The sequence below is a fragment of the Pristiophorus japonicus genome, chromosome 12, assembly GCF_044704955.1.
Source record: "Pristiophorus japonicus isolate sPriJap1 chromosome 12, sPriJap1.hap1, whole genome shotgun sequence".
Lineage (NCBI taxonomy): Eukaryota > Metazoa > Chordata > Chondrichthyes > Pristiophoridae > Pristiophorus > Pristiophorus japonicus.
Window position 1 is genome coordinate 189752647 of NC_091988.1, and position 25940 is coordinate 189778586.

Below are 25940 nucleotides of genomic sequence, written 5' to 3' on the forward strand. Positions count from 1 at the left end.
TCCTGACTTGGAAATATATTGGCCGTTCCTTCATCGTCGCTAGGTCAAAATCCTGGAACTCCCTCCCCAACAGCACTGTGGGAGCACCTTCACCACACGGACTGCAGCGATTCAAGAAGGTGGTTCATCACCACCTTCTCAAGGGCAACTAGGGATGGGCAATAAATGCTGGCCTTGCCAGCGATGTTCACATCCTGGAACGAATAAAAAAGAACATTGGATCGACTTCTTTTATTCTTTAGATTCTATGCTACACAAACTGTTCTGATGTTGAGAGGTTGGGCGGTTGGCCAATTTTCCAAGTCGTTGCTAAGGGTACTCTGTAGCCAGCAGTTCATATGAGGTCAGTTTGAGCCTCCTTGGGATCTGGTGTGGTGGGATAATTCTGCCTTTCTTCTAACAGCTAGGAGTATTTTATTTTTTTGCGAATCCTTACGTTGCAGTCGAAAAAGAGCTCACAGTAAATAACAAGCAATAAAGGTCAGCAAAATCCCTGGTTGAAACGCTACCCTGTCCTCAGCTGGCTAGTACCAACTCAGGCAGTGATGAGGGAGCTACAGTTGACATCAGGACCCTTGGGTTAGAGAAGGGGAAAAACAGCCAGAGATCCTCCTCCTAACTGCTCGCCAGCAGTCCCTGCTGGATATGCTTGCATGGACTTTAGATGAGGATAAGGTTAGGTTTAACTGTGATAACCCCATAATTGAATTGTTGAATACTCACAATTGTGGCTCACACTCTGTACTGTGAAATTGCCGCACACCAAGAAGTCCATACCTTCAAGGGAGAACAAAAAAAATTGAGATTACTAACAAAAACATTCCTTAACTTTATATATACATATACACACATCTATACCCACATACACAATTTATATATATATATATATATATACATATGTATAATCTGTATATTTTTATTGGCACATAGTTGGTAATAATCATAATATTAGTGAGACTGCCATCAAGAATATGAAATTAAAGTATATTTCTCCTTTTAGACAATTCAATAAACCAGGAGTGTCATTTTAGATCAAGATGCCTATGATGTATCCATTGCAAAGAAAGACTTACATTTATATAGCGCCTTTCACGACCACTGGACGTCTCAAAGCGTTTCACAGCCAAAGAAGTACTTTTGGAGTGTAGTCACTGTTGTAATGTGTGAAACGCGGCAGCTAATTTGCGCACAGCAAGCTCCTACAATCAGCAGTGTGATGATGACTAGATAATCTGTTTTTGTTATGTTGATTGAGGGATAAATATTGGCCAGGACACCGGGGATAACTCCCCTGCTCTTCTTCGAAATAGTGCCGTGGGATCGTTTATGTCCACCTGAGAGAGTAGACGGGGCCTGGGTTTAACATCTCATCCAAAAGACGGTACCTCCGGCAGTGCTGCACTCTCTCAGCACTGCACTGAAGTGTCAGCCTAGATTGATAAGAACATAAGAACATAAGAAATAGGAGCAGGAATAGGCCATATGGCCCCTCAAGCCTGCTCTGCCATTTAACAAGTTCATGGCTGATCTGATCATGGACTCAGCTCCACTTTTCTGCCCGCTCCCCATAACCCCTTATTCCCTTATCGTTTAAGAAACTGTCTATTTCTGTCAAATTTATTCAATGTCCCAGCTTCCACAGCTCTCTGAGGCTGCGAATTCCACAGATTAACAACCCTCTGAGAGAAGAAATTTCTTCTCATCCCTGTTTTAAATGGGCGGCCTCTTATTCTAAGATCATGCCCCCTAGTTCTAGTCGCCCCCATCAGTGGAAACATCCTCTCTGCGTCCATCCACCTTGTCAAGCCCCCTCATAATCTTATACGTTTCGATAAGATCACCTCTCATTCTTCTGAATTCCAATGAGTAGAGGCCCAACCTACTCAATCTTTCCTCATAAGTCAACCCTGTCATCCCCGGAATCAACCTAGTGAACCTTCTCTGAACTGCCTCCAAAGCAAGTATATCTTTTCGTAAAAATGGAAACCAAAACTGCACGCAGTATTCCAGGTGTAGCCTCACCAATACTTTATATAGCTGTAGCAAGACTTCCCTGCTTTTATACTCCATCCCCTTTGCAATAAAGGCCAAGATTCCATTGGCCTTCCTGATCACTTGCTGCACCTGCACACTATCCTTTTGTGTTTCATGCACAAGTACCCCCAGGTCCTGCTGTACTGCAGCACTTTGCAATCTTTCTCCATTTAAATATAAACTTGCTCTTTGATTTTTTTTCTGCCAAAGTGCATGACCTCACACTTTCCAACCTTATACTCCATCTGCCAAATTCTTGCCCACTCACTTAGCCTGTCTGTGTCCTTTTGCAAATTTTTTGTGTCCTCCTCACACATTGCTTTTCCTCCCATCTTTGTATCATCAGCAAACTTGGCTATGTTACACTCTGTCCCTTCTTCCAAGTCATTTATATAGATTGTAAATAGTTGGGGTCCCAGCACTGATCCCTGCGGCATCCCACTAGTTACGAGTTACTAACCAGAGAATGAACCATTTATCCCGACTCTCTGTTTTCTGTTAGTTAGCCAATCCTCTATCCATGCTAATATATTACCCCAACCCCGTGAACTTTTATCTTGTGCATTAACCTTTTATGTGGCACCTTGTCAAATGCCTTCTGGAAGTCCAAATACACCACATCCACTGGTTCTACTTTATCCACCCTGTTCGTTACATCCTCAAAGAACTCCAGCAAATTTGTCAAACATGACTACCCCTTCAAAAATCCATGCTGACTCTGCCTGACCAAATTTTGCTTTTCCAAATGTCCTACTACTGCTTCTTTAATAATGGACTCCAACATTTTTTCAACCAGAGGTGTTAGGCTAACTGGTCTATAGTTTCCTGCTTTTAGTCTGCCTCCTTTTTTAAATAGGGGCGTTACATTTGCATTTTTCCAATCTGCTGGGACCTACCCAGAATGCAGGGAATTTTGGTAAATTACAACCAATGCATCCACAATCCCTGCCGTTACTTCTCTTAAGACCCTAGGATGCAAGCCATCAGGTCCAGGGGATTTATCTGCCTTTAGTCCCATTATTTTACTGAGTACCATCTCCTTAGTGATAGTGATTGTGATTGTGTTAAGTTCCTCCCCCCCATAGCCCTTAGACTATCCACTGTCGGAATATTGTTAGTGTCCTCTACCGTAAAGACTGATACAAAATATTTGTTCAGAGCTTCTGCCATCTCCATGTTCCCCATTACTAATTCCCCGGTCTCGTCCTCAAAGGGACCAACATTTACTTTAGCCACCCTTTTCCTTTTTATATACCTATAGAAATTCTTGCTATCTGTTTTTATATTTTGTGCTAGTTTACTTTTATAGTCTATGTTCCCTTTCTTAATCATTTTTTTAGTCGTTCTTTGCTGGCTTTTAAAAGTTTCCCAGTCTTCTGTCCTCCCACTAGTTTTGGCCACTTTGTATGCCCTTGTTTTTAATTGCATACCGTCCTTTCTTTGGTTAGCCACGGATGGCTATCTTTTCTCTTACACCCTTCCCTCCTCACTGGAATATATTTTTCTTGAGAGTTGTGAAATATCTCCTTAAATGTACACTACTGTTCATCAACCGCCCTCCACTTTAATCTATTTTCCCAGTCCACTTTACCCAACTCTGCCCTCATACCTTTGTAGTCTCCTTTATTTAAGCTTAGTACGCTGGTTAGAGATCAAACTTTCTCACCCTCCATCTGAATTTGAAATTCAGTCTTGCTCTGATCACTCATTCCGAGGGGATCCTTTACTAGGAGATTGTTTATTAATCCTGTCTCATTACACAGGACCAAATCTAAGATAGCCTGCCGCCTGGTTGGTCGCATTACATACTGTTTAAGGAACCTGTCCCTTACGCACTCTATGAACTCCTCCTCAAGGCTACCCTGAACAATTTGATTTGTCCAATCAATATCGAGGTTAAAATCACCCATGATTATTGCTGTTCCCCTTTTACAAGCCCCCACTATTGCTCAAAGCATAAATAAAACTGAAAGCACCCTCTTTCCTTTCAGAAAGATGATTTCAGTATGCAGAAAACTCTAATTTCAGCTAATTCTGAAACTAAGCAGGCTGCCCTTTCTGTTAATGTTTTTAAAAATTAAAAGAAAATTAAATGTTAAAAATTCAACTCTAGTTTTTTTTCTGTACGTTTCTCCAGCTTGTAAACCGGTGCTAAAAGGGTTTAATGGATAAACCGATTCAGGGCCTGTGCCAATGAATTATATTCTAGGAGGTGTACAAGAGCAGTGAGGGAGATGCCCCTGATCATTTTCCCACTGGTGCCAGGTCTGTACTCAAGGTTTCACAAAGACATGATGGAGAATGGATACTCACTGAATGGGCGATTGAACCTATCGCCCACCACTGCATAGCACAGTGGTCCTACACTACTAATCCTAACCCTAACCCAGCTATCCTCCCTGTGTTAACCTGACCCTAATCAGGCTGCTCCCAATGTTAACCCCAACTCTGTGCAATTTTTAAAAATGTATTTGTTCATGGGATGTGGGCATCGCTGACAAAGCCAGCATTTACTGTCCATCCATAATTGCCCTTGAGAAGGTGGTGGTGAGTGGCTTGCTTGGCCATTTCAGGGTCAACCACCACATTGCTGTGGGTTGAGTCACATATAGGCCAGACCAGGTAAGAGCAGTTGATTTACTTCCCTAAAGCACATTAGTGAACCAGATGGGTTTTTTTTCAACAATCTAGTCACTATTACTGATACTAGCTTTTTATTCCGGATTTATTTATTTAACTGAATTTTAAATTCCCCAGCTGCTGTGGTGGGATTTGAACTCAGTCTCCAGATCATTAGTCCAGGGATCCTGATTATTAGTCCAGTTAACATAACCACTATGCTACTGTACCCGAGCATGGAGTGTGTTCAATTAACCTAACCCTAATCAGGCACTCTTCACTAGCTGTGATTGGAACAGCAATGGTACCATACCCATTTTTTTTAAAAGAAACCTGTTTTATTATTTAAATCCATAAACTGATTTGTGGCAGCCTCCTAACAAAAGATATGATGGCAACAACCTCACACATCTCTCGCTAAACTACATCGCTTTACTGGCTTCTGTCACTTTGATTCAGTCGGTAATGACATGATGGAGTTGGGGTTAACAATGAGAGCGGCCTGATTAGGGTTCGGGGATTAGTAGTATAGGACCACTGTGCTATGCAGTGATGGGCGAAAGGTTCAATCGCCCATTCAGTGAGAATCCATTCTCCGCCATGTCTTATAAGATAATGAGGGGGCTCGACAAGGTGGATGCAGAAAGGATATTTCCACTCATAGAGGAAACTAAAACTAGGGGACATAGTTTTAGAATAAGGGGCCGCCCATTTAAAACTGAGAGGAGGAGAAATTTCATCTCTCAAAGGGTTGTAAATCTATGGAATTCTCTGCCCCAGAGAGCTGTGGAGGCTGGGTCATTGGATATATTTAAGTCAGAGATACAGATTTTTGAGCGATAAAGGAGTTATGGGGAGCAGGCAGGGAAGTGGAGCTGAGTCTATGATCAGATCAGTCATGATCTTATTGAATCGCGGAGCAGGCTTGAGGGGCCAACTGGCCTACTCCTGCTCCTAGTTCTTATGTAACAAAAATAATTAATTCTTACCTCTTTGAGTTAGAATGTTGTAGGTTCAAGTCCTACTCCAGCATTTAATCTTGTCTGATGCTCCAGTCCTGAGGGAGTGCTGCCTTATCAAGGGTACCATTTTTCTGATCAGATGTTAAGCTGCTTGCTCAGGTGGATGTAAACCATCCTATGACACTATTTGAAGAGCAGTGAGCTCTCCAGGTATCGTTGCCAAGCTCCAACACCGCCTAAAGCAGTTTAACTGCTCATCCTCATCATTTCCTGTCTGTAGGTCCTTGCTGTGTGCACAATTCATCATCATCATCATCATAGGCAGTCCCTCGAAATCGAGGAAGACTTGCTTCCACTCTAAAAGTGAGTTCTTATGTGACTGAACAGACCAATACAAAATCTGTCACAGGTGGGACAGACAGTCGTTGAAGGAAAGGGTGGGTGGGACTGGTTTGCCACACACTCCTTCCGCTGCCTGCGCTTGTCTTCTGCATGTTCTCAGCGATGAGGCTCGAGGTGCTCAGCGCCCTCCCGGATGCTCTTCCTCCACTTAGGGCAGTCTTTGGCCAGGGACTCCCAGGTGTCGGTGGGGATGTTGCATTTTATCAAGGAGGCTTTGAGGGTGTCCTTCAAATGTTTCCTCTGCCCATCTTGGGCTCGCTTGCCGTCTCGGAGTTCCGAGTAGAGCGTTTGTTTTGGGAGTCTTGTGTCAAATATGCGAACAATGTGGCCCGCCCAGCAGAGCTGGTTGAGTGTGGTCAGTGCTTCAATGCAGGGGATGTTGGCCTGGTCGAGGACGCTAACGTTGGTGTGTCTGTCCTCCCAGGGGAGCAGCAAACACCTCAAATCGCTGGAGAAATACCACCAACGATGTCTCTTTAAGATCCTGCAGAATTACTGCTATATCTGCCTACATAACAAATGTGACTACACTCTAGAAGTACTTAATTGGCTGTGAATGTTTTGGGATGTCCTGCAGATGTGAAAGGTGCGATATCGATATAAGTTTTTTTGGGGGGTTTTACCACTCTCTGCCCTAAGTAGAGGAAGAGCATCCGGGAGGGCGCTGAGCACCTCAAGTCCTGTCAGCGAGAGCATGCAGAAAGCAAGCACAGGCAGCGGAAGGAGCGTGCGGCAAACCAGGCTCCCCACCCACCCTTTCCTTCAACCACTGTCTGTCCCACCTGCAACAGAGACTGCAATTCCAGTATTGGACTGTTCAGTCACCTGAGAACTCACTTTTAGAGTAGAAGAAAGTCTTCCTCGATTTCGAGGGACTGCCTATGATGATGATTACCTCATAGGCCTCCTTAACATCTCTTCAATATCTCTATCTTCCCTTAATCCTTTCTTGTCTCCTGCTCACCCGCTTTGTTTCTTTTACTCTTTAGAATGTTCTAAGATGTTCTACTATTTGAGGCATAATATTAGTGCAAGTTATTCTATTTTGTAATGGTTAGATTTTTTTGAAAAACTATCAGAATTTTTTTCTCTCTGACCATGCGTTGCCTTTTATTCCTGTGGTTATATTGTCATTTGCAGAAAAATCTCACTAATATATTATTTCACTGTTATATGAGAAAAGTTTGACAATATTTAATTTCCTTTACTGAAAAGAGCTAACTGCTCTCACAGTGCTTGCATTTCTTTTGCATTGCCTTGAATATGTTGTTGTTCAGAAGACTATCCAATCTAAGTAACATTATAAGAACATAAGAAATAGGAGCAGGAGTAGGCCATTTGGCCCCTTGAGCCTGTCTGCCATTTAATAAGATCATGGCTGATCTGATCATGGTCTCAGCTCCACTTCCCTGCCCGCTCCCCATAACCCTTTACTCCGTTATCGCACAAAAATCTGTCTATCTCCACCTTAAATATATTCAAAGACCCAGCCTCCACAGCTTTCTGGGGCAGAGAATTCTCTAGATTTACAACCTTCTGAGCGAAGAAACTCCTCCTCATCTCAGTTTTAAATTGGCAGTCCCTTATTCTGAGACTATGTCCCCTAGTTTTGTCAAGCCCCCTCATTATCTTTTATGTTTCAATAAGATCACCTATATATCACTTATATATATATTTTTGAGGCTAAAGACTTCACCAAGTGTTGACAAGCTGCAGACAGACTGGCTGGGGGATAGCGACACGTGAAATATAGGATTGTCACATTGACGCTGCCTGATCTACTGAGTGTTTCCAGCATTTTCTGTTTTTTACTTCAGATTTCCACCATTCACAATATTTTGCTGTCATTCCTTCATTGTTCCTGTTACAAAAATATAAAATAAAAATAATTTAGTGAGTGAGAAAAGACCCATGTTCCTATGAAATTGTGTTGCATGTATTGACAGTGTTTATTGACATATAACTTGTGTTGAATATATAAACTGTGTTGAATATATAAACGTTTATTGAAAAATGAATTAGGCTGACTCTCCCAATGCAGCGCTGAGGGAGTGCTGCACTGTCGGAGGTGCCGTCTTTCGGATGAGACGTTAAACCAAGGCCCCGTCTGCCCTCTCAGGTGTACGTAAAAAATCCCCTGGTACTATTGTGAAGAAGAGCAGGGGAGTTCTCTCTGGTGTCCTGACCAATATTTATCCCTCAATCAACACAACAAAAACAGATTATCTGGTCATTGTCACATTGCTGTTTGTGGGAGCTTGTTGTGCGCAAATTGGCTGCTGCGTTTCCCACACTCCAAATCGTACTTCATCGGGCTGTAAAGCATTTTGGGATGTCCGGTGGTCGTGAAAGGTGCTATATAAATGCAAGTCTTTTAATGCTTCACACAATATTTGAAATTGTTTTTACAAGTATTAATGATCATCACTTTATACATATTTAAGTTTTTGGTCCTTATTATCAGATTTTCAAAGATACAAAGTATTTTTTTTGGTGGGGGGGGGGGCTTTATCTCCAGAAGGAGTCGCTGCAGCACTGCAAATAAATGTTTTTAAAAAAATGTCAGTGGACTGGTGGAAACCCCGCTTTCACTGCGCAGAAAGCCAGGTACTCGGTGCACTCTGCTTTATTCTTGCAGGAAACGTGCATGCACTGTCAAGCACGAACAAGCTGCAGCGCTTTGAACACAGACACCTGCCTACAAACTTTCCAAACTAACACTCCCTAGATAAGGCTCGAACCGATGGAGTATGAAAGTTTATAAACCCGAAGCTCTAACCACTACCCCATCGGTTACTTCGCGTAATTACCCCATCGGTTACTTCGTGTAATTACCCTCCTCCGAACGAAACTAGTTGCGTCTGTCCCGGGCGATCGCTGCGAGCAAGTTTACTCAGTCTGCAACTTGGCATTTGCGCTGATCCCAGAGCGACATTCGCTTTTAAACATTTTATTTCGCTCACAAATTTCTCACATCCGAAAATGTTACTGATTTAACCTGCAACATTGCAATTTTCACATTGCAGTGGCCCCGAGATTTATTTAGCGTGCGGATTATTTGGAAAGTTACTAACTTTATTCACATTACAACTGTAGTTGGTAGCACACTCGCCGTTGAATAGTTGTAGGTTCAGGTTCCAGGGCCTTGAGCAAAAAAACATCAACGCTGCCAGGTGGAGGTAAAAGTTCCCATGGCACTATTTCTAACCCCGTGACTTGGCCAATATTTATCCCTCAATCAACATAACAAAAGCAGATAATCTGGGCCATTATCACATTGCTGTTTGTGTGAGTTTGCTGTGTGCAAATTGGCTGCCGCGTTTCCTACGTCTCAACAGTGACTACACTCCAAAAGTACTTCATTGGCTGTAAAGCGCTTTGAGACGTCCGGTGGTCGTGAAAGGCGCTATATAAATGCAAGTCTTTCCTCTTTCAATTTGTTTCATGTCTGGCACTTGGTAACAATACTGACTTCTGATAAATGAGCTTCATCAATTGGTAGTAACCTATTTCACTCGTCTCAGATTAATAATCAGCTCATGACAGTCTTGAAGCGTAAGGACATCTTTGAGGGTGAGTGGCCCCACATTGATATATCTGGTGCTTGGAGCTAAGTTCATCCTCTGAGGCAGACCTTGGTAAATGGATATCTGAGCCAATCAGTCTCCAGGTTGCTGTTGATGACTGACCAGCCAGTCTGACTTATTAATGAAAATAAAAACCAGAAAAAGCTGGAACAACAGCGGCAGCCAACGGCCTAGAAATTGGGCTGTGTACCGCCTGTTTTACAAGTCCTCAAAATGGCGGGTTGGAAGTGTGCCACCCGCCATATTAGAATCATAGACTTTTATGACACAGAAGGAGGCCATTCGGCCCATCGTGTCCGTGCCAGCCGAAAATGAGCTATCCAGCCTAATCCCACTTTCCAGCTTTTGGTCCGTAATCTTGCAGTTTACAGCAATTCAAGCACATAACCAATCACTTTTTAAATGTGATGAGGGTTTCTGCCTCTACCACCCTTGCAGGCAGTGAGTTCCAGACCCCCACCATCCTCTGTGTGAAAATGTTCTCTTCAACTCCCCTCTAATCCTTCTACCAATTACTTTAAATCTATGCCCCCTGGTTATTGACCTCTCTGCTAAAGGAAATAGGTCCTTCCTGTCCACTCTATCTAGGCTCCCCATAACTTTACACACCTCAATTAAATCTCCCCTCAGCCTCATCTGTTCCAAAGAAAACAACCCCAGCCTATCCAATCTTTCCTCATAGCTAAAATTCTCCAGTCCAGGCAACATCCTCATTAATCTCCTCTGTAACCTCTCTAGTGCAATCATATTTCCAGCATCTGGAGTATTTTATTATTTGGCTTATTTACGGGGCTGGTAGGCCTGTCACTAGGACTGGGTTTCTTTCTACTTGGCTACAGATAGTCAGCCTCATCATTTGTTACAATCAAAGTGTTAAAAATGCTGTAAGTGGTGCAGGTTTATCGTGAACATTATGCTGTTAAAACACAATTCTAGAATAACAACAACTGCATTTAAAAAGCGCCTTTAACATAGTAAAACATCAGACAAAAATTTGGCAGTGAGCCTCGTAAGGAGATATTAGGACAGATGACCAAAAGCATGGGCAAAGAGGGAGGTTTTGAAGAAGTGTCTTAAAGGAGGAGAAAGAGTTGGAGAGGTTTAGGCAGGGAATTCCAGAGTTTAGAGCCGCGAGGGCTGAAGGCACGGCAGCCAGTTGTTGGGTTGGAGGAGCTTACAGAGATAGGGAGGTATGATAAGTATAAGGCACACATGGAACATAGAATGTAAACAGAAACAGTATTTTAAGGTGTGCCGGGGCAGCAGGACAGGAGGAGATAGGTTCAGAGTTTTTATGGACAAATTAAAGACGTATACCAATAAATACTTTTTTATATTGAAATGCATTGCTGGGAACAGTGGATGAGGCACTTATTTAGGAAGCAGCTAGATTCAGTATTTAAATAGGAAAACTGTGGAGTTGCTCGTTAGGAAATAAAAATCTTGCATTTGTATCGCGTATTTCATATCCTCGGGAGATCCCTAAATGTTTCACAAATAATAAATTACTTTTTGAAATGTGGTACTATTGCTTTAGGTAAGAATAGGGTGAACAGGCAGAAGAGGCATCTGTATCCATATCTATCTTGAGAAAAGGAATACAATTGAACACATTTATTAAAATAAATGGTTTTCATTTACAATAGTATCTCTGAATTAATCTTATGGCTTAATTTCTGAGCAGAAATGCTGGTGTGTTTGTTGCATAAATATGGAACTCTGATGTATATAGAAATTATGTTATATGAATAGATTATAAATATAGTGTTGTATATATGAAATGGCATTGTCTATGATAAATTGTATATTGAAATTGTTTTGTTAGATAAGGATATCAATGGATAGCTAAGGTGGGTAAATTGAGTTGAGGTGCAGATCAGCCATGATCGAATAGAATGGTCAATGGCCAACTCCTGTCCCTATCAAATTGTGTTGCATGTATAGACTATGTTTATATATGCAAGTTATGATGAACCTTTATAAAACACTGGTTTGGCCTCAACTGGAGTACTGTGTCCAATTCTGGGCATCGTACTTTAGGAAGGATGTGAAGGCCTTGGAGAGGGTGCAGAAAAGATTTATAAGAATGGTTCCTGGGATGAGGGACTTCAGTTACGTGGATAGACTGGAGAATCTGTGGCTGTTCTTCTTAGAGCAGAGATGGTTGAGAGGAGATTTGATAGAGATGTTCAAAATCATGAGGGGTCTGGACAGAGTAGATAGAGAAAAACTGTTCCCATTGGCAGAACCAGAGGACATAGAAACATAGAAACATAGAAAATAGGTGCAGGAGTAGGCCATCTGGCCCTTCGATCCTGCACCACCATTCAATAAGATCATGGCTGATCATTCCTTCAGTACCCCGTTCTTGCTTTCTCTCCGTACCCCTTGATCCCTTTAGCCACAAGGGCCATATCTAACTCCCTCTTGAATATATCCAATGAACTGGCATCAACAACTCTCTGCGGTAGGGAATTCCACAGGTTAACAACTCTCTGAGTGAAGAAGTTCCTCCTCATCTCAGTCCTAAATGGCTTACCCCTTATCCTTAGACTGTGTCCCCTGGTTCTGGACTTCCCCAACATCAGGAACATTCTTCCTGCATCTAACCTGTCCAGTCCCGTCAGAATTTTATATGTTTCTATGAGATCCCCTCGCATCCTTCTAAACTCCAGTGAATACAGGCCCAGTCGATCCACTCTCTCCTCATATGTCAGTCCTGCCATCCCGAGAATCAGTCTGGTGAACCTTCGTTGCACTCCCTCAATAGCAAGAACGTCCTTCCTCAGATTAGGAGACCAAAACTGAACACAATATTCCAGGTATGGCCTCACCAAGGCCCTGTATAACTGCAGTAAGACTTCCCTGCTCCTATACTCAAATCCCCTAGCTATGAAGGCCAACATACCATTTGCCTTCTTCACCGCCTGCTGTACCGGCATGCCAACCTTCAATGATTGATGAACCATGACACCCAGGTCTCGCTGCACCTCCCCTTTTCCTAATCTGCCGCCATTCAGATAATATTCTGCCTTCGTGTTTTTGCCCCCAAAGTGGATAACCTCACATTTATCCACATTATACTGCCTCTGCCACGTATTTGCCCACTCGCCTAACCTGTCCAAATCACCCTGCAGCCTCTTAGCGTCCTTCTCACAGCTCACACCGCCACCCAGTTTAGTGTCATCTGCAAACTTGGAGATATTACACTCAATTCCATCATCTAAATCATTAATATATATTGTAAAGAGCTGGGGTCCCAGCACTGAGCCCTGCGACACCCCACTAGTCACTGCCTGCTATTCTGAAAAGGACTCGTTAACCCTGACTCTCTGCTTCCTGTCTGCAAACCAGTTCTCTATCCACGTCAGTACATTACCCCCAATACCATGTGCTTTGATTTTGCACACCAATCTCTTGTGTGGGACCTTGTCAAAAGCCTTTTGAAAGTCCAAATACACCACATCCACTGGTTCTCCCTTGTCCACTCTACTAGTTACATCCTCAAAAAATTCCAGAAGATTTGCCCCTTCATAAATCCATGCTGACTTGGACCGATCCTATCACTGCTTTCCAAATGCACTGCTATTTCATCCTTAATGATTGATTCCAACATTTTCCCCACTACTGATGTCAGGCTAACCAGTCTATAATTACCCGTTTTAAGGTGATTGGCAGAAGATCCAAAGGCGACTTGAGGAAAAAATGTTTTGCACTGCGACTGGTTATGATCTGGAACGCACTGCCTGAGAGGGTGTTGGAGGCAGATTCAATCGTGGCTTTCAAAAGAGAATTGGATACGTACCCAAAGGGGAAAAAAAATTGCAGGGCTACGGGGAAAGAGCGGGGGTAGTGAGACTAGCTGAAGTGGTCTTGCAGAGAGCCAGCACAGGCTCGACGGGCCAAATGGCCTCCTTCTGTGCTGTAACCACTCTATGATTCTATATATGATTCTATGCCACCTTCTGAAGGGCAGTTAGGGATGGGCAAAAAATGCTGGCCTTGCTAGAGACACCCACATCCCACCAACCAATAAAAAATGACTTCTGCTGAATATATAAACTGTGTTGCATATTAAGAAGTTTATTGCATATATGAATCGTTCTGCACACTATATTTGAAATTGCTTTACTTTGACAAATATGAATGAGCGCAGTGGTAGGAACTAAAGTCTCCGGTCCTTAGTGTCAGTCCTGGCCTTGCTGGGGGGGGTTGTTTTTGTGGGTGGGCCAAGATGGCGGCGGCCATGAGCGCAGATTTTGGCGACGCGCCGCCGAATGTTTTCCAGTTTCGGGACCCGAAGCCGGCGCCGGACCCGATATTGGAGTTGGGGGAGGTCCACGGAGCCGGCGCGGGCCAGGTGCCGCTGGTGGTGGACAACGGGTCGTTCCAGTGCCGGGCGGGCTGGGCCCTGGACCACAGGCCGCGGCTTCAGTTCAAGAACGTTTCGGCGCGGAGCCGCGGCGCCTCCCGCAGCGACACCCAGGTCGGCAACGACATCCGCAACCTGGAGGTGGTCCGCTGGCTGCTCAAGACCCAGTTCGACAGGAACGTGGTGGTGAACTTCGACATTCAGGAGCAGGTCTTTGACCACATCTTCCAGCACCTGGGCATCGCCTCTGAGGTGGGACTCGGTCAGCGCTGAGAATAGAAAGACTTGGATTTATATAGCGCCTTTCACGACCACCGGACGTCTCAAAGTGCTTTACAGCCAATGAAGTACTTTTTGGAGTGTAGTCACTGTTGTAATGTGCGAAACGCGGCAGCCAATTTGCGCACAGCAAGCTCCCACAAACAGCAACGTGATAGTGACCAGATAATCTGTTTTTTTTCTCGTTATGTTGATTTTGAGGGATAAATATTGCCCAGGACACCGGGGATAACTTTTAGATTTTTTAAGTCCCTGGCATGGGACTTGAACCCACAACCTTCTGACTCAAAGGAGGAGGGTCTGAGCCAGCACCTGGCCTCAATACAACAATAGAAACGCCCCACAACACACAAACAAAATACTGCGGATGCTGGAAATCTGAAATAGAAACAGAAAATGCTGGAAATACTCAGCAGGTCGGGCAGCATCTGTGGAGAGAGAGCATCGACCAGAAACATTAATGCTCTCTCTCCACAGATGCTGCCCAACCTGCTGAATATTTCCAGCATTTTCTGCTTCTGTACATGATATAACACCCCGCTTGGTGAACATGATGCACCATGACGTGATATGGCGAACCAACAGCTACATTTATATAGCCCTTTAATGTAGTAAAACATCCTAAGGCGCTTCACAGGAACGTCATAAAACAACTTTGACACTGGGCACATAAGGCGATATTGGGGTAGAGCTTGGTCAAAAAGGTAGGTTTTAAGGAGCATCTTAAAGGAAGAAAGAGAGGCGGTGAGGTAGACCCGTATATCATCAGCATACATGTGGAAACTGATGCTATGTTTTTGAATGATATCGCCGAGGGGCAGCATGTAGATGTGATACAGCAGGGGGTCAAGGATAGATATGACAAATCAGGACATGATGTGGCAAACCATGGCACAATATAACATGTCACAACATGATACATGATGCAGCTCAATTTAGAGTGCAATTATGTCTTTGCTTGGCATTTTTTCGTCGTAGAATCACCAATATTGTGATTTTGAAAATTTGCTGAATTAAAAACGTCTGATCTGAAAGATGGCAAGCAGCTTAATATTCCTGCTACTACACTGGGGTTACAGGAATTGTGGCAATACCATTTCTGTCCACAAAATGTGGCATTATAATCTCACTCTTGTATCTCCAAACAATCCAGAGACACTAGACAGGTGGGTTAGGCGTATACTAAGTATTAACAACAAGTTGCATTTCTAGATCACCATTAAAAACAGTGTAAGGCACTTCACAATGAAAATAGACAGAGGAATGTTTTTAATTCTAGATAATAGCAAGGCAACTGAAGGTTCTACCGTCAGTTGTTTGGGGAAGAGAGTAAGAGAGACACAGAAGGCCAGAGTCAGAGGACTGACTGATGTAAGAAGGAGTTGGAGACTGGTGGAGCTGCAGGGATGGGGATCTGTTTCTGACTGGGGCGGAGATAATCACTCCCAACAATTACCTTGTAACCAATGTTCCTTGTATGCTGCGCGACCTGCTTCTTTTAATGCGCGGTCCTTTTAAATTTCTGTGCATGTGCAGTATTTAGACCATAAAAGCTGGTGAGCAGTCTGCGCGGCACCTTTCAGAATACTGCACGGTCACGCGCGTGCACACCTTAGCGGGAACATTGCTTGTAACGTTAATCAGGATCAGGGTGGTCTAGACTAGTTTTGATCAGCAAGGAGGCCGGAGAGGGGCTTTGCAGATTTTTCCCCCATTTGGCCTGGGTTTTTATTTGTTTTTTTCCACCCCTCCCAGGAGATGACATGACTCTGGGTGGGGTGCACCTGGCGTCCCAACTGTGTGGGACAACCTGGATGGGCCAGTAGGTCGTTTCCCATCCCTCATTTTTCATTTGTTATTCTCACCCCCCCTCTCCTCCAAGTGAATAATTCTAAGTGTTCCAATGGCTAGATATCAACCTGACTCCAGCTACAGAGGGCGGCTATTGCAAGCTGTGAAAATTGTACTAATTGATACTGTTTCTATCTATTACAGTTATGTGTGGAGCATCCAGTGGTTTTAACAGAAGCCCCGTGTAATCCGCTGTATTCGCGGCAGTTAATGTCTGAGCTCCTGTTCGAGTGCTACCATATTCCCAAGGTGGCATACGGAATTGACAATCTTTACAGCTACTGGCGCAACAATAAATCTCCCTCCACCGGATTGATTGTTTCCTCTGGATATCACTGCTCTCACATTCTGCCAGTGCTGCATGGCAGGTTTGTTAAGCATGTACATGAAAACTTAAAAAATCCACTCGAGCGGTGCTTTACTGCAGATTAGGTAAAGCAATAGATCACGAAGGTTGGAAATCTAGAATTAAAAACTAAAAATGTGGGAAACTCATAACAGCTCAGTCAGAGTTTGAATGGTTAGTATTTCAAGTGATCTGATGTTCTCTTTCACACGCTGACTCCCCTGCTATACATTTCCAGTGTTAGGATATTTATTTTAATTGCTGAAGTTTAATATCTGCTATCCTAAATAAATAAGCAAGAAAAAAACTTGCATTTATAAAGCGCCTTTTGCGACTTTTCAAAGCGTTTCTCAGCAAACTAATTCCTTTTGAAGTATAGTCAGTGTTGTGAGGAACGCAGCATAGACCCAAAAACAGATTATCAATGAGCAGATAATCTGTTTCAACAATGTTGGTTGAGGGATAAGTGTTGGCCAGGACTCTGGGAGAACTCCGCTGCTCTTCTTCAAATAACTTTTTTTGGGGATATTAAGAGAATCAAGGGATATGGGAACAGTGCAGGAAAGTGGAGTTGAGGTAGAAGATCAGCCATGATCTCCTGGAATGGCAGAGCAGGCTCGAGGGGCCGAATGGCCTATTCCTGCTCCTATTTCTTATGCTATGTAGCTCCATGGGAGTTCTAACATCCACCTGAGAGGGCAGAAAGGGCCTCGGTTTAATGTCTCCGCTAACTGATGGCACCTGTTACAGTGCAGCGAACTCCCAGTGCAGTACTGAGAGAATCAGCCGAGATTATGTGGTAAATTCCTGGAGTGGGACTTGAACCCATGACGTTCTGGCTCAGAGGCACGATTGCTGCCATCGAGCCACGCTTGACGCTTGGATTTAAAGTCGCTATTGGGAGGGAATGATTGGAGAGCGGGCAAGAGGACGCTAGATCGGCATCTGGGAGCAAAGGGTTGAGATGCTTGGCCCTTTGTAGCAGGTGCTGGACGGCTATTGAGTATGGAAGCCAGCAAGAGTGACATCAAGGCCCCCAAGGGAGACACCTGGATCACGACTGCTGGCATTGGGGCTTGAGTGAGCCCTGCAACACACCAGGCAGAAGAGCGGCTACCAATACCGGACAAGAAGAAATCCAGCAGATCCCTGCTCCTGTGGACCAATCAGTTCACTACAGTAGTAATGGTTGCAATTGGTCTCAGTACCACTGGGCTAGAGAGGGCAAAATCAGACAGGGTTTCGTAAGAACATAAGAAATAGGAGCGGGAGTAGGCCACTCGGCAGCTCAGTAAGATCATGGCTGATCTTCTACCTCAACACTTTCCTGCATTTATCCCCATATCTCTTGATTCCCTTAATATCCAAAAATCTCTTGATCTCAGTCTTGAATATACTCAAAGGCTGAGCCTCCACAGCTCTCTCGGGTAGAGAATTCCAAAGATTCATAACCCTTTGAGTGAAGAAATTTCTCCTCATTTCAGTTCTAAATGGCCAACGCCTTATTCTGAGACTATGAACCCGAGTTCTAGACTCCCCAGCCAGGGAAAACATCCTCTTGGTATGTACCTTGTCAAGCCCTGCAAGGATTGTATATGTTTCAATGAGATCACCTCTCATTCCTCTAAACTCTCGCTCCTGCTCACTATCCAGTAACCCCCCCCCCCTCCCCCAACTAGAAATTGTGTGTGGGGGCGTGTCCTGTAGCGCTTCCATCGCTCCCTTTCAATGTATATCTTTATAACGCTCCACATTTTCTTACTGTGCTTGCGCTGATGGATCTTTCCTTCGTGAAATGTAGGCTGGATGCATGTAACAGTAAAAGGATTAATCTGGGTGGAAGCCAGGCAGCATCCTACATGCAGCGCCTGCTGCAGCTCAAGTACCCTGGACATTTACCAGCAATAACCCTCAGCAGAATGGAAGAAATTCTCCACGAGCATTGCTACATTGCTGGCGACTACATAGAAGGTAATTCTGAGTCCAGTTCCGTAGCTACATTCCTTGGGAATAAGCAACTTGGGCAGAGATATAGAAGGTAAGTGCCTTTATAGATAACACTTGGTCTGTGTGATTCCTGGACTGGAGTACTTTTTTTTCCTTATGAGCCCTGGATTTTTTTCCTCTCTTTTTGCCTCCCCCAGGAGATTACATGGTTGCAGGTGGAGGGGAGGGAAGAAGCAAGTGGCAGTGTTTCATCAGGACACTCCAGCACTAGGAGCGTGGGGCGGCTTGATGTACCACCAGCTGGTCTTTTACATAGAAACATAGAAAATAGGTGCAGGAGTAGGCTATTCGGCCTTTCGAGCCTGCACCACCATTCAATAAGATCATGGCTGATCATTCACCTCAGTACCCCTTTCCTGCTTTCTCTCCATACCCCTTGATCCCTTCAGCCGTAAGGGCCATATCTAACTCTCTCTTGAATATATCCAATGAACTGGCATCGACAACTCTCTGCGGTAGAGAATTCCACAGGTTAACAAATCTCTGGGTGAAGAAGTTTCTCCTCATCTCAGTCCTAAATGGCTTACCTCTTATCCTTAGACTGTGTCCCCTGGTTCTGGACTTCCCCAACATTGGGAACATTCTTCCTGCATCTAACCTGTCCAGTCCCCACAGAATTTTATATGTTTTCTATGAGATCCCCTCTCATCCTTCTAAACTCCAGTGAATACAAGCCCAGACGATCCAGTCTCTCCTCATATGTCAGTCCTGCCATCCCGGGAATCAGTATGGTGAACTTTCGCTGTACTCCCTGAATAGCAAGAACGTCCTTCCTCAGATTAGGAGACCAAAACTGAACACAATATTCCAGGTGAGACCTCACCAAGGCCCTGTACAACTGCAGTAAGAACTCCCTGCTCCTATACTCAAATCCCCTAGCTATGAAGGCCAACATACCATTTGCCGCCTTCACTGCCTGCTATACCTGCATGCCAACTTTCAATGACTGATGTACCATGACACCCAGGTCTCGTTGCACCTCCCCTTTTCCTAATCTGCAGGAGGCTCACAGTCTGTTTCAGTTCAGGCTGAAGACGTTTTGTCCTTCTGTCTGTTGCTAATGCAATCAAGGAGGACCATGTGCTTTTTGGGGGGGCGGGGTGTGGGGAGGGCATTTAGATTTTATCCCTTCATACACAAGGTGGAACTATCTACTATTGTAAAGCATTCGGCCCAGAGGTGCGACGTGGAGGAGCTGGGATACGAGATGCCTTTACAACATGGCTGGCAGATTCAAATGAGAGCTAGGTCAGGTAAGCAAGGCATGCTACCTGAGGTTTGTAGAGCTGTTGAGCTGGGAGTGGCTTAGCCAGTCACGTGATGTTCACAAGACTCAATAAAACCCCAGCCAGTTGGGTTCAAAGGATCCACGATGAGGCAGGTGGTTAAGCGCCTGATGGATGAACTGGTAATGTGTAGTGTGATTGTACTGCCTGTCAACGTTGTATGTTTTAACTTCACTGCTGTTGACCATCCTAGAAGAGGGTGTTCTGATCTGGTTTACCTATCCTTATGTTTTCTTATTATAGAATCATAGAATGCTTACAGCACAGAAGAAGGCCATTCAGCCCATCGAGCCCGTGCCAATTCACAGCCAGTCCCACACCCCCCGCCCTTTCCCTGTACCCCTGCAATTTTTTTTTCCTTCAGATACTTATCCAACTCCTGTTTGAAAGATAAGATTGAGTCTGCCTTCACCGTCCTTTCAGGCAGTGGATTGCAGATCTTAACCACTCTCTGTTTAAAAAAAAATTTTTTTCTTGCATCGCCTTTGGTTCTTTTGCCAATCACCTTAAATCTTTGTCCTGTGATTCGCGACCTGTCCGCCAATGGGAACAGTTTCCCTCTGTCTGCTCCCTCCAGACCGCTCATGATTTTGAACACCTCTTTCAAATCTCCTCTCAGTCTCTTGTTACATTGTACAACCATTCTCCAATGGTGCAGTGGGTAAAGGCACCACCTGATGTATGACCACACTATCTATAAAGCAGCAGAAAGTCATGTGTTCCCTTCCATTCTCTGCTGATGTAGCTGATTTTAATTGGTCAGCATTGAGTTGTCAGAATTGGCTTCAGTTCCGCTTTGGAAAAAAGAAAGACTTGCATTTATACATCATCTTTCTCGACCACTGGACATCCCAAAGGGCTTTACAGTCAATGAAGCTCTCTTTGGAGTGTAGTCACTGTTGCAATGTAAGAAATGCGGCAGCCAATTTTTGCACAGCAAGCTCCCACAAACAGCAATGTGATAATGACCAGATAATCTGTTTCAGTGATGTTCATCGAGGGATAAATATTGGCCAGGACACCGCGGATAACTCATTTGCTCTTCTTTGAAATAGTGTCATGGGATCTTTTATATCCAACTGAGAGAGCAGACGGGGCCTCGGTTTAATGTCTCATCCGAAAGACGGCACCTCCGACCGTGTAGTACGCCCTCAGTAGCGCAAGAAGTGTCAACCTAGATTTTGTGCTCAAGTCCCTAGAGTAGGACTTGAACCCACAACCTTCTGACTCAGAGGCGAGAGTGCTACCCACTGAGAGACTGGCTGACCCCACAGCCAGAGTTCCTGCTCCTGATTGTCTCCGAGTGATCCCTGCTGAAAAGTATGCATGTGTAGGTGTCAGGTGAGATCTGGGTCAGTGTGGTGCACAGCAGGGTTGAATAGAGTTGATGTCTAGGCATGAACATGAAGAATATTCACAACAGTTAAAGTTGGTGAAGTGGAGAGGAAATTGGAAATGGGAGAAAAGTATGGGGATATTTGGCCTTTCTATAAATTAAATTAGTTTTGCAGAATGTTGAACGTTAACATTTCCTTGGTCTATTTGTGTTTTGAACATATAGGGGCAGAAATTCCAGCTTCCTGTGTAAGTACTGCGTGTGTACGGATCCGGGAAGGCATTGCAAAAGCCAGTTTTCAGCGCACAATGCGCGTGCACTGTAAACCGGCTTTTCCAATCTGTTAAACTGGAGCTTGACAGACCTTCCGTATCTCGACAGCCAGGACATTTACATGGGCAGAATTGTGGTATTTACCCATATCTTGCCCAGCAAGTGTCCTGAAAACTCCCGCTGATAAAAGCAGAGTTTTAAAATATACAAAAACATAAAAAAATAAAATTATAAAAATACATTTTATCGTTAAAAACCCTCCTCACTACAGTAAGTTTATTTTAAACCATAATTTTAAAAAACTTTTTTTTTTTAAATAGGAAAAGTACAATTTTTTAATAATACATAAATAACTTTAATTTAAATTAATAAATATATGTGGTGTATTTTTTCTATTTTTTTATTAGTGTTTGGGGGAGGGGGGGGTTCTCATTCATAATGGGAACTCCAACTTACGGAGTTCCCATTATTATGAATGAGAACATACTTTACCTGATTGGCTGCCCAGAGCCATGAGTGCAGCTCCAGCCCTGCGCATGTCCCGACGTGCATGCGCTGAGATGCACAGTCAGTGGAGGCCTCAGGACTGGGAATTCGTGTGGGTGCAGCAGCTTCAGGTAAGTGCGCATTTTTTAAAAGTTTTTTTATCCGATCGCCCGCGGGAAGCAGCCAACCGGGATTTCTGGGCCATTATTTTGTTTTTAAATAATGATTGAGAGGTGGCAGATCCTTTTTACATGTGACACAAGGTTTTCATGAAGCTGTAAAAACCTGGAGCTGGATTTTGGGCTTTTATGTTTTTGGGGTGAAAACGGATGCGGGGCGGGAAAGTTACTGGCTGGGAATAGTTTGCGCTCTGGTAAGGAATTTTCACCATCTGGGCCCTGCGTCGGACCCTGCACAGCACAAAGGGAGGCGTTGTACACTTTTCGTGGCACAAAATTGGAAAAATTGTGGACTAAACTGCCGGACCATGTGTAATCCGAGAGAGGCCTTTGGCCAGGGAGGGGGGGTGGGGGGCATGGGGGGATAACCATTAAAAAAACATTGCCCACGCCACCACAATACAAGTCACTAAAAAGCTTAAAAGAACAAAGACTCGCATTTACCTGCACAGCATTTACCTTCATCGCCGCTGGCATGGTTGGACCACACTGATTTCCCAGGCTGGCATTGCGAGGCGCGATTCCAGGCATACGGGTCGGGCAGGAGTCAAAACTCGGATGGTGTCGCAACGAGAGGCGTTGCACACCGGGCGCAGCTCATGCCAGTGGTGCTGCTGAGCGCTGCCACAAAAACAGACCAGAGGATCATGAAGGGGCGCAGGAGACCTGAACGCCGCCTTTCACAGCGCTCCGGGGCGACACCAGGAGCACAAAAGACCAGAAAATCCAGCCTGTTGTCTTGTGCCTTTTAGTATAAGTCCTAACTTCCATCAGTTTAATATTTATCTGCCATCCTCAATGCATCTATTGTGCTAGTCTCAGCTGGTGAGATTCATCCTGCAAACATGGTATATAGTCTTGGCATACTTATTTCAGAGCGTTAGTGTTACAGAACCTTGATACACATGTGACAGTGAAACCCTTCTCCTGGCCACAGGATATAGGTGATTTATTGAAGATTTTTTTGCCATCCCCTTTCCATTTACTGGGTAATTAGTCCCATTTTATGCTACATATGTTTTCTACATGGTGATTTATGGTTCCATTGAGCTACTGGCAGAACCTTATTTCATTATCTCCACAGCTGTCAAGTTCTCAAACAATGACACAGACATCAATCGTACAAAAGCAAAATACTGCGGATGCTGGAATCTGAAGTAAAAACACAGAATGCTGGAAATCTCAGCGGGTCAGGCAGCACCTGTGGGGAGAAGCAGAGTTAAGTTGACGACCCTTCGTCGTATTGGGACTAATTGGATTTCTCTTCGAAAAAGCCAGCGCAGACTCGATGAGGCGAATGACCCCCTTCTGTGTTGTACTACTCTAGGAAAGTCGAACGGCAGATGTGTCTGAATTACAGGCGTGGATACTATGGGAACAGTAACTAACTTCTGGCAGAGGCCCAGCGACAGCAACTGAATCCAGGAGTACAGATCTGAGTGGCATTTGACCTCCATGAGATAATCGTGTTGACTACATGACGATGCTAAACGCATTGCGTAGTTGTCTGAGCAGTCCTTATAACATCTGCAAACTATTCACTTCTACAATCATAAACTTAATGTCCACATTTTAAGGAACAACATCAGAAGTATCTACAGCGCAGCATCAACAACAACAACTGGCATTTATACAGCGCTTTTAATGTAATAAAACATCCCAAGGCGCTTCGCAAGAGTGTTATCAGACAAAAAATTGACACCAAGCCAAAGAAGGAGACATTAAGACAAGTGACTCAAAGCTTGGTCAAAGAGGTCGGTTTTAAGCAGCATCTTAAAGGAGGGAAGAGGGGCTTCGAGGTTTAGTGGAGGAATTTCAGAGCTTGGGGCCCAGATGACTGAGGGCCGCCAATGGTGGGGTGAAGGAAGTGGAGGATGCACAAAAGGCTGGAGTTGGAGTAACGGAGAGGGTTGTAGGGCCGAAGGAGGGTACAGAGGTAGGGAGGGGCGAAGCCATGGAGGGGTTTGAACACGAGGATGAGAATTCTAAAATCGAGGTGTTGATGCTCCCGGAGCCAATATAGGTCAGCGAGCACCGGGGGTGAACGGGACTTGGTGCGAGTCGGCATCCTTCCAGAAAACTCAGTCATCGCACTCCAAGCTCCATCCTTGGACTGATAATCCGGAACCTGAAAAAAAAACACTGGGTGGCACACTGTGTGCGAATTTACTTGAAGTGGAAGAGACGTGTACATCACTTCCTGGCACTCTCTGATCTGTGATCATTGGCTTAATGAAGTACACAGTGACGGGATCGGCTGCAGCGGATTGCTATTGCCTGGTTATTGTGCCAGCTCTCCGCCTTGTAGTTGAGACCTTTTTGGCAAGTGATTAAAAAAAAATGACCCTATCACTCCCTGCCTCTGCCTGTCTTGCCGCTTATCTCATGGAAGTCAAATGCCACTCAGATCTGGAATCGTGGATTCAGTTGCTGTCGCTGGGTCTTTGCCGGAACTTAATTAGTGTTCCCATAGTATCCACGCCTGTAATTCAGATACATCTGCTGTTGGATTTTTATAGAATAGTACAGCATGGAAGGATGTCGTTCGGCCCATCAAATCTGCGCCGGCTCTTTCAAAGACCAATCCAGTTAGTGCCACTCCCCCGCTCTTTCCTCATATCCCCAGCAATTCTTTCTCCTTCAATTTCTTTTCGAAAGCTACGATTGAATCTGCCTCCACCACCCTATCAGGCAATGCATTCCAATTCCTAACTACTCGTGTAAAACATTTTTTTCCTCATGGCTCTGGTTCTTTTGCCAAACACCTTAAATTGGTGCCCTCCTATTATTGACCCTTCAGCCATTGGGAATACTTTCTCTTCATTTACTCTAAACCCTTCATGATTTTACACACCTCGATCATATCTCCTCTTAGCCTTTTCTGCTCTAAGGAGAACAACCCTGGCTTCTCTAGTCTGTCCACGTAACTAGTCCCTGATCCCTGGAACCATTCGAGTACATCTCCTCTCTCCCCTCTATAAAGCCTTCACATCCACCCCAGGTGCGAACAATGAGAATAGCAACTTCTGCCTGTCCTGGGCTGGGTTTATAACCTGTATCAATCCCAGGATAAAAGCATGAGGTAAATCACGAGGTAATTGGTATTGATCTGCAACCAAATGTGTTCAGAAATGGTGACAATATTATTGTACAATATAAAGCTCCTCCATCTGTAAATGATTGCACTGTACATGTATAAGTAGCATACATGATGGACACCAGTTGCCTTGTGACTACTGTAACTGATTTAGTTAGGGCCGTGATATCAGTGAAGTTAGTGAGTTATGTGCCCATGCTGCTCCACAGCTTATTTTCTGTAAGCCATCGATCATAGAAACATAGAAAATAGGTGCAGGAGTAGGCCATTCGGCCCTTTGAGCCTGCATCGCCATTCAATAAGATCATGGCTGATCATTCCCTCAGTACCCCTTTCCTGCTTTCTCTCCATACCCCTTGATCCCCTTAACCGTAAGGGCCGTATCTAACTCTCTCTTGAATATATCCAGTGAACTGGCATCAACAACTCTCTGCGGCAGGGAATTCCACAGGTTAACAACTCTCTGAGTGAAGAAGTTTCTCCTCATTTCAGTTCTAAATGTCCTACCCCTTATCCTAAGACTATGTCCCCTGGTTCTGGACTTCCCCAACATCGGGAACATTCTTCCCACATCTAACCTGTCCAGTCCCGTCAGAATCTTATATGTTCCTATGAGATCCCCTCTCATCCTTCTAAACTCCAGTGAATAAAGGCCCAGTTTATCCAGTCTCTCCTCATATGGCAGCCCAGCCATCCCTGGAATCAGTCTGGTGAACCTTCGATGCAGTCCCTCAATAGCAAGAATGTCCTTCCTCAGACTAGGAGACCAAAACTGAACACAATATTCCAGGTGAGGCCTCACTAAGGCCCTGTACAACTGCAAT

General features: G+C 44.4%; 1 protein-coding gene across 2 annotated transcripts in view; it reads left to right on the plus strand.

Annotated features, from left to right (window-relative positions):
* The first annotated feature begins 13831 nt into the window (after positions 1-13831).
* Positions 13832-25940, plus strand: part of actr5 (actin related protein 5) — a 50183-nt gene continuing 38074 nt past the window's right edge. For both annotated transcript variants that reach the window (XM_070895107.1, XM_070895108.1), the window contains exons 1-3: positions 13832-14228; positions 16251-16474; positions 18254-18423. In XM_070895107.1, coding sequence (XP_070751208.1) covers positions 13839-14228; positions 16251-16474; positions 18254-18423 — 784 coding nt within the window. In that variant the 5' untranslated portion in view covers positions 13832-13838. The remainder of the gene's footprint in view (positions 14229-16250; positions 16475-18253; positions 18424-25940) is intronic.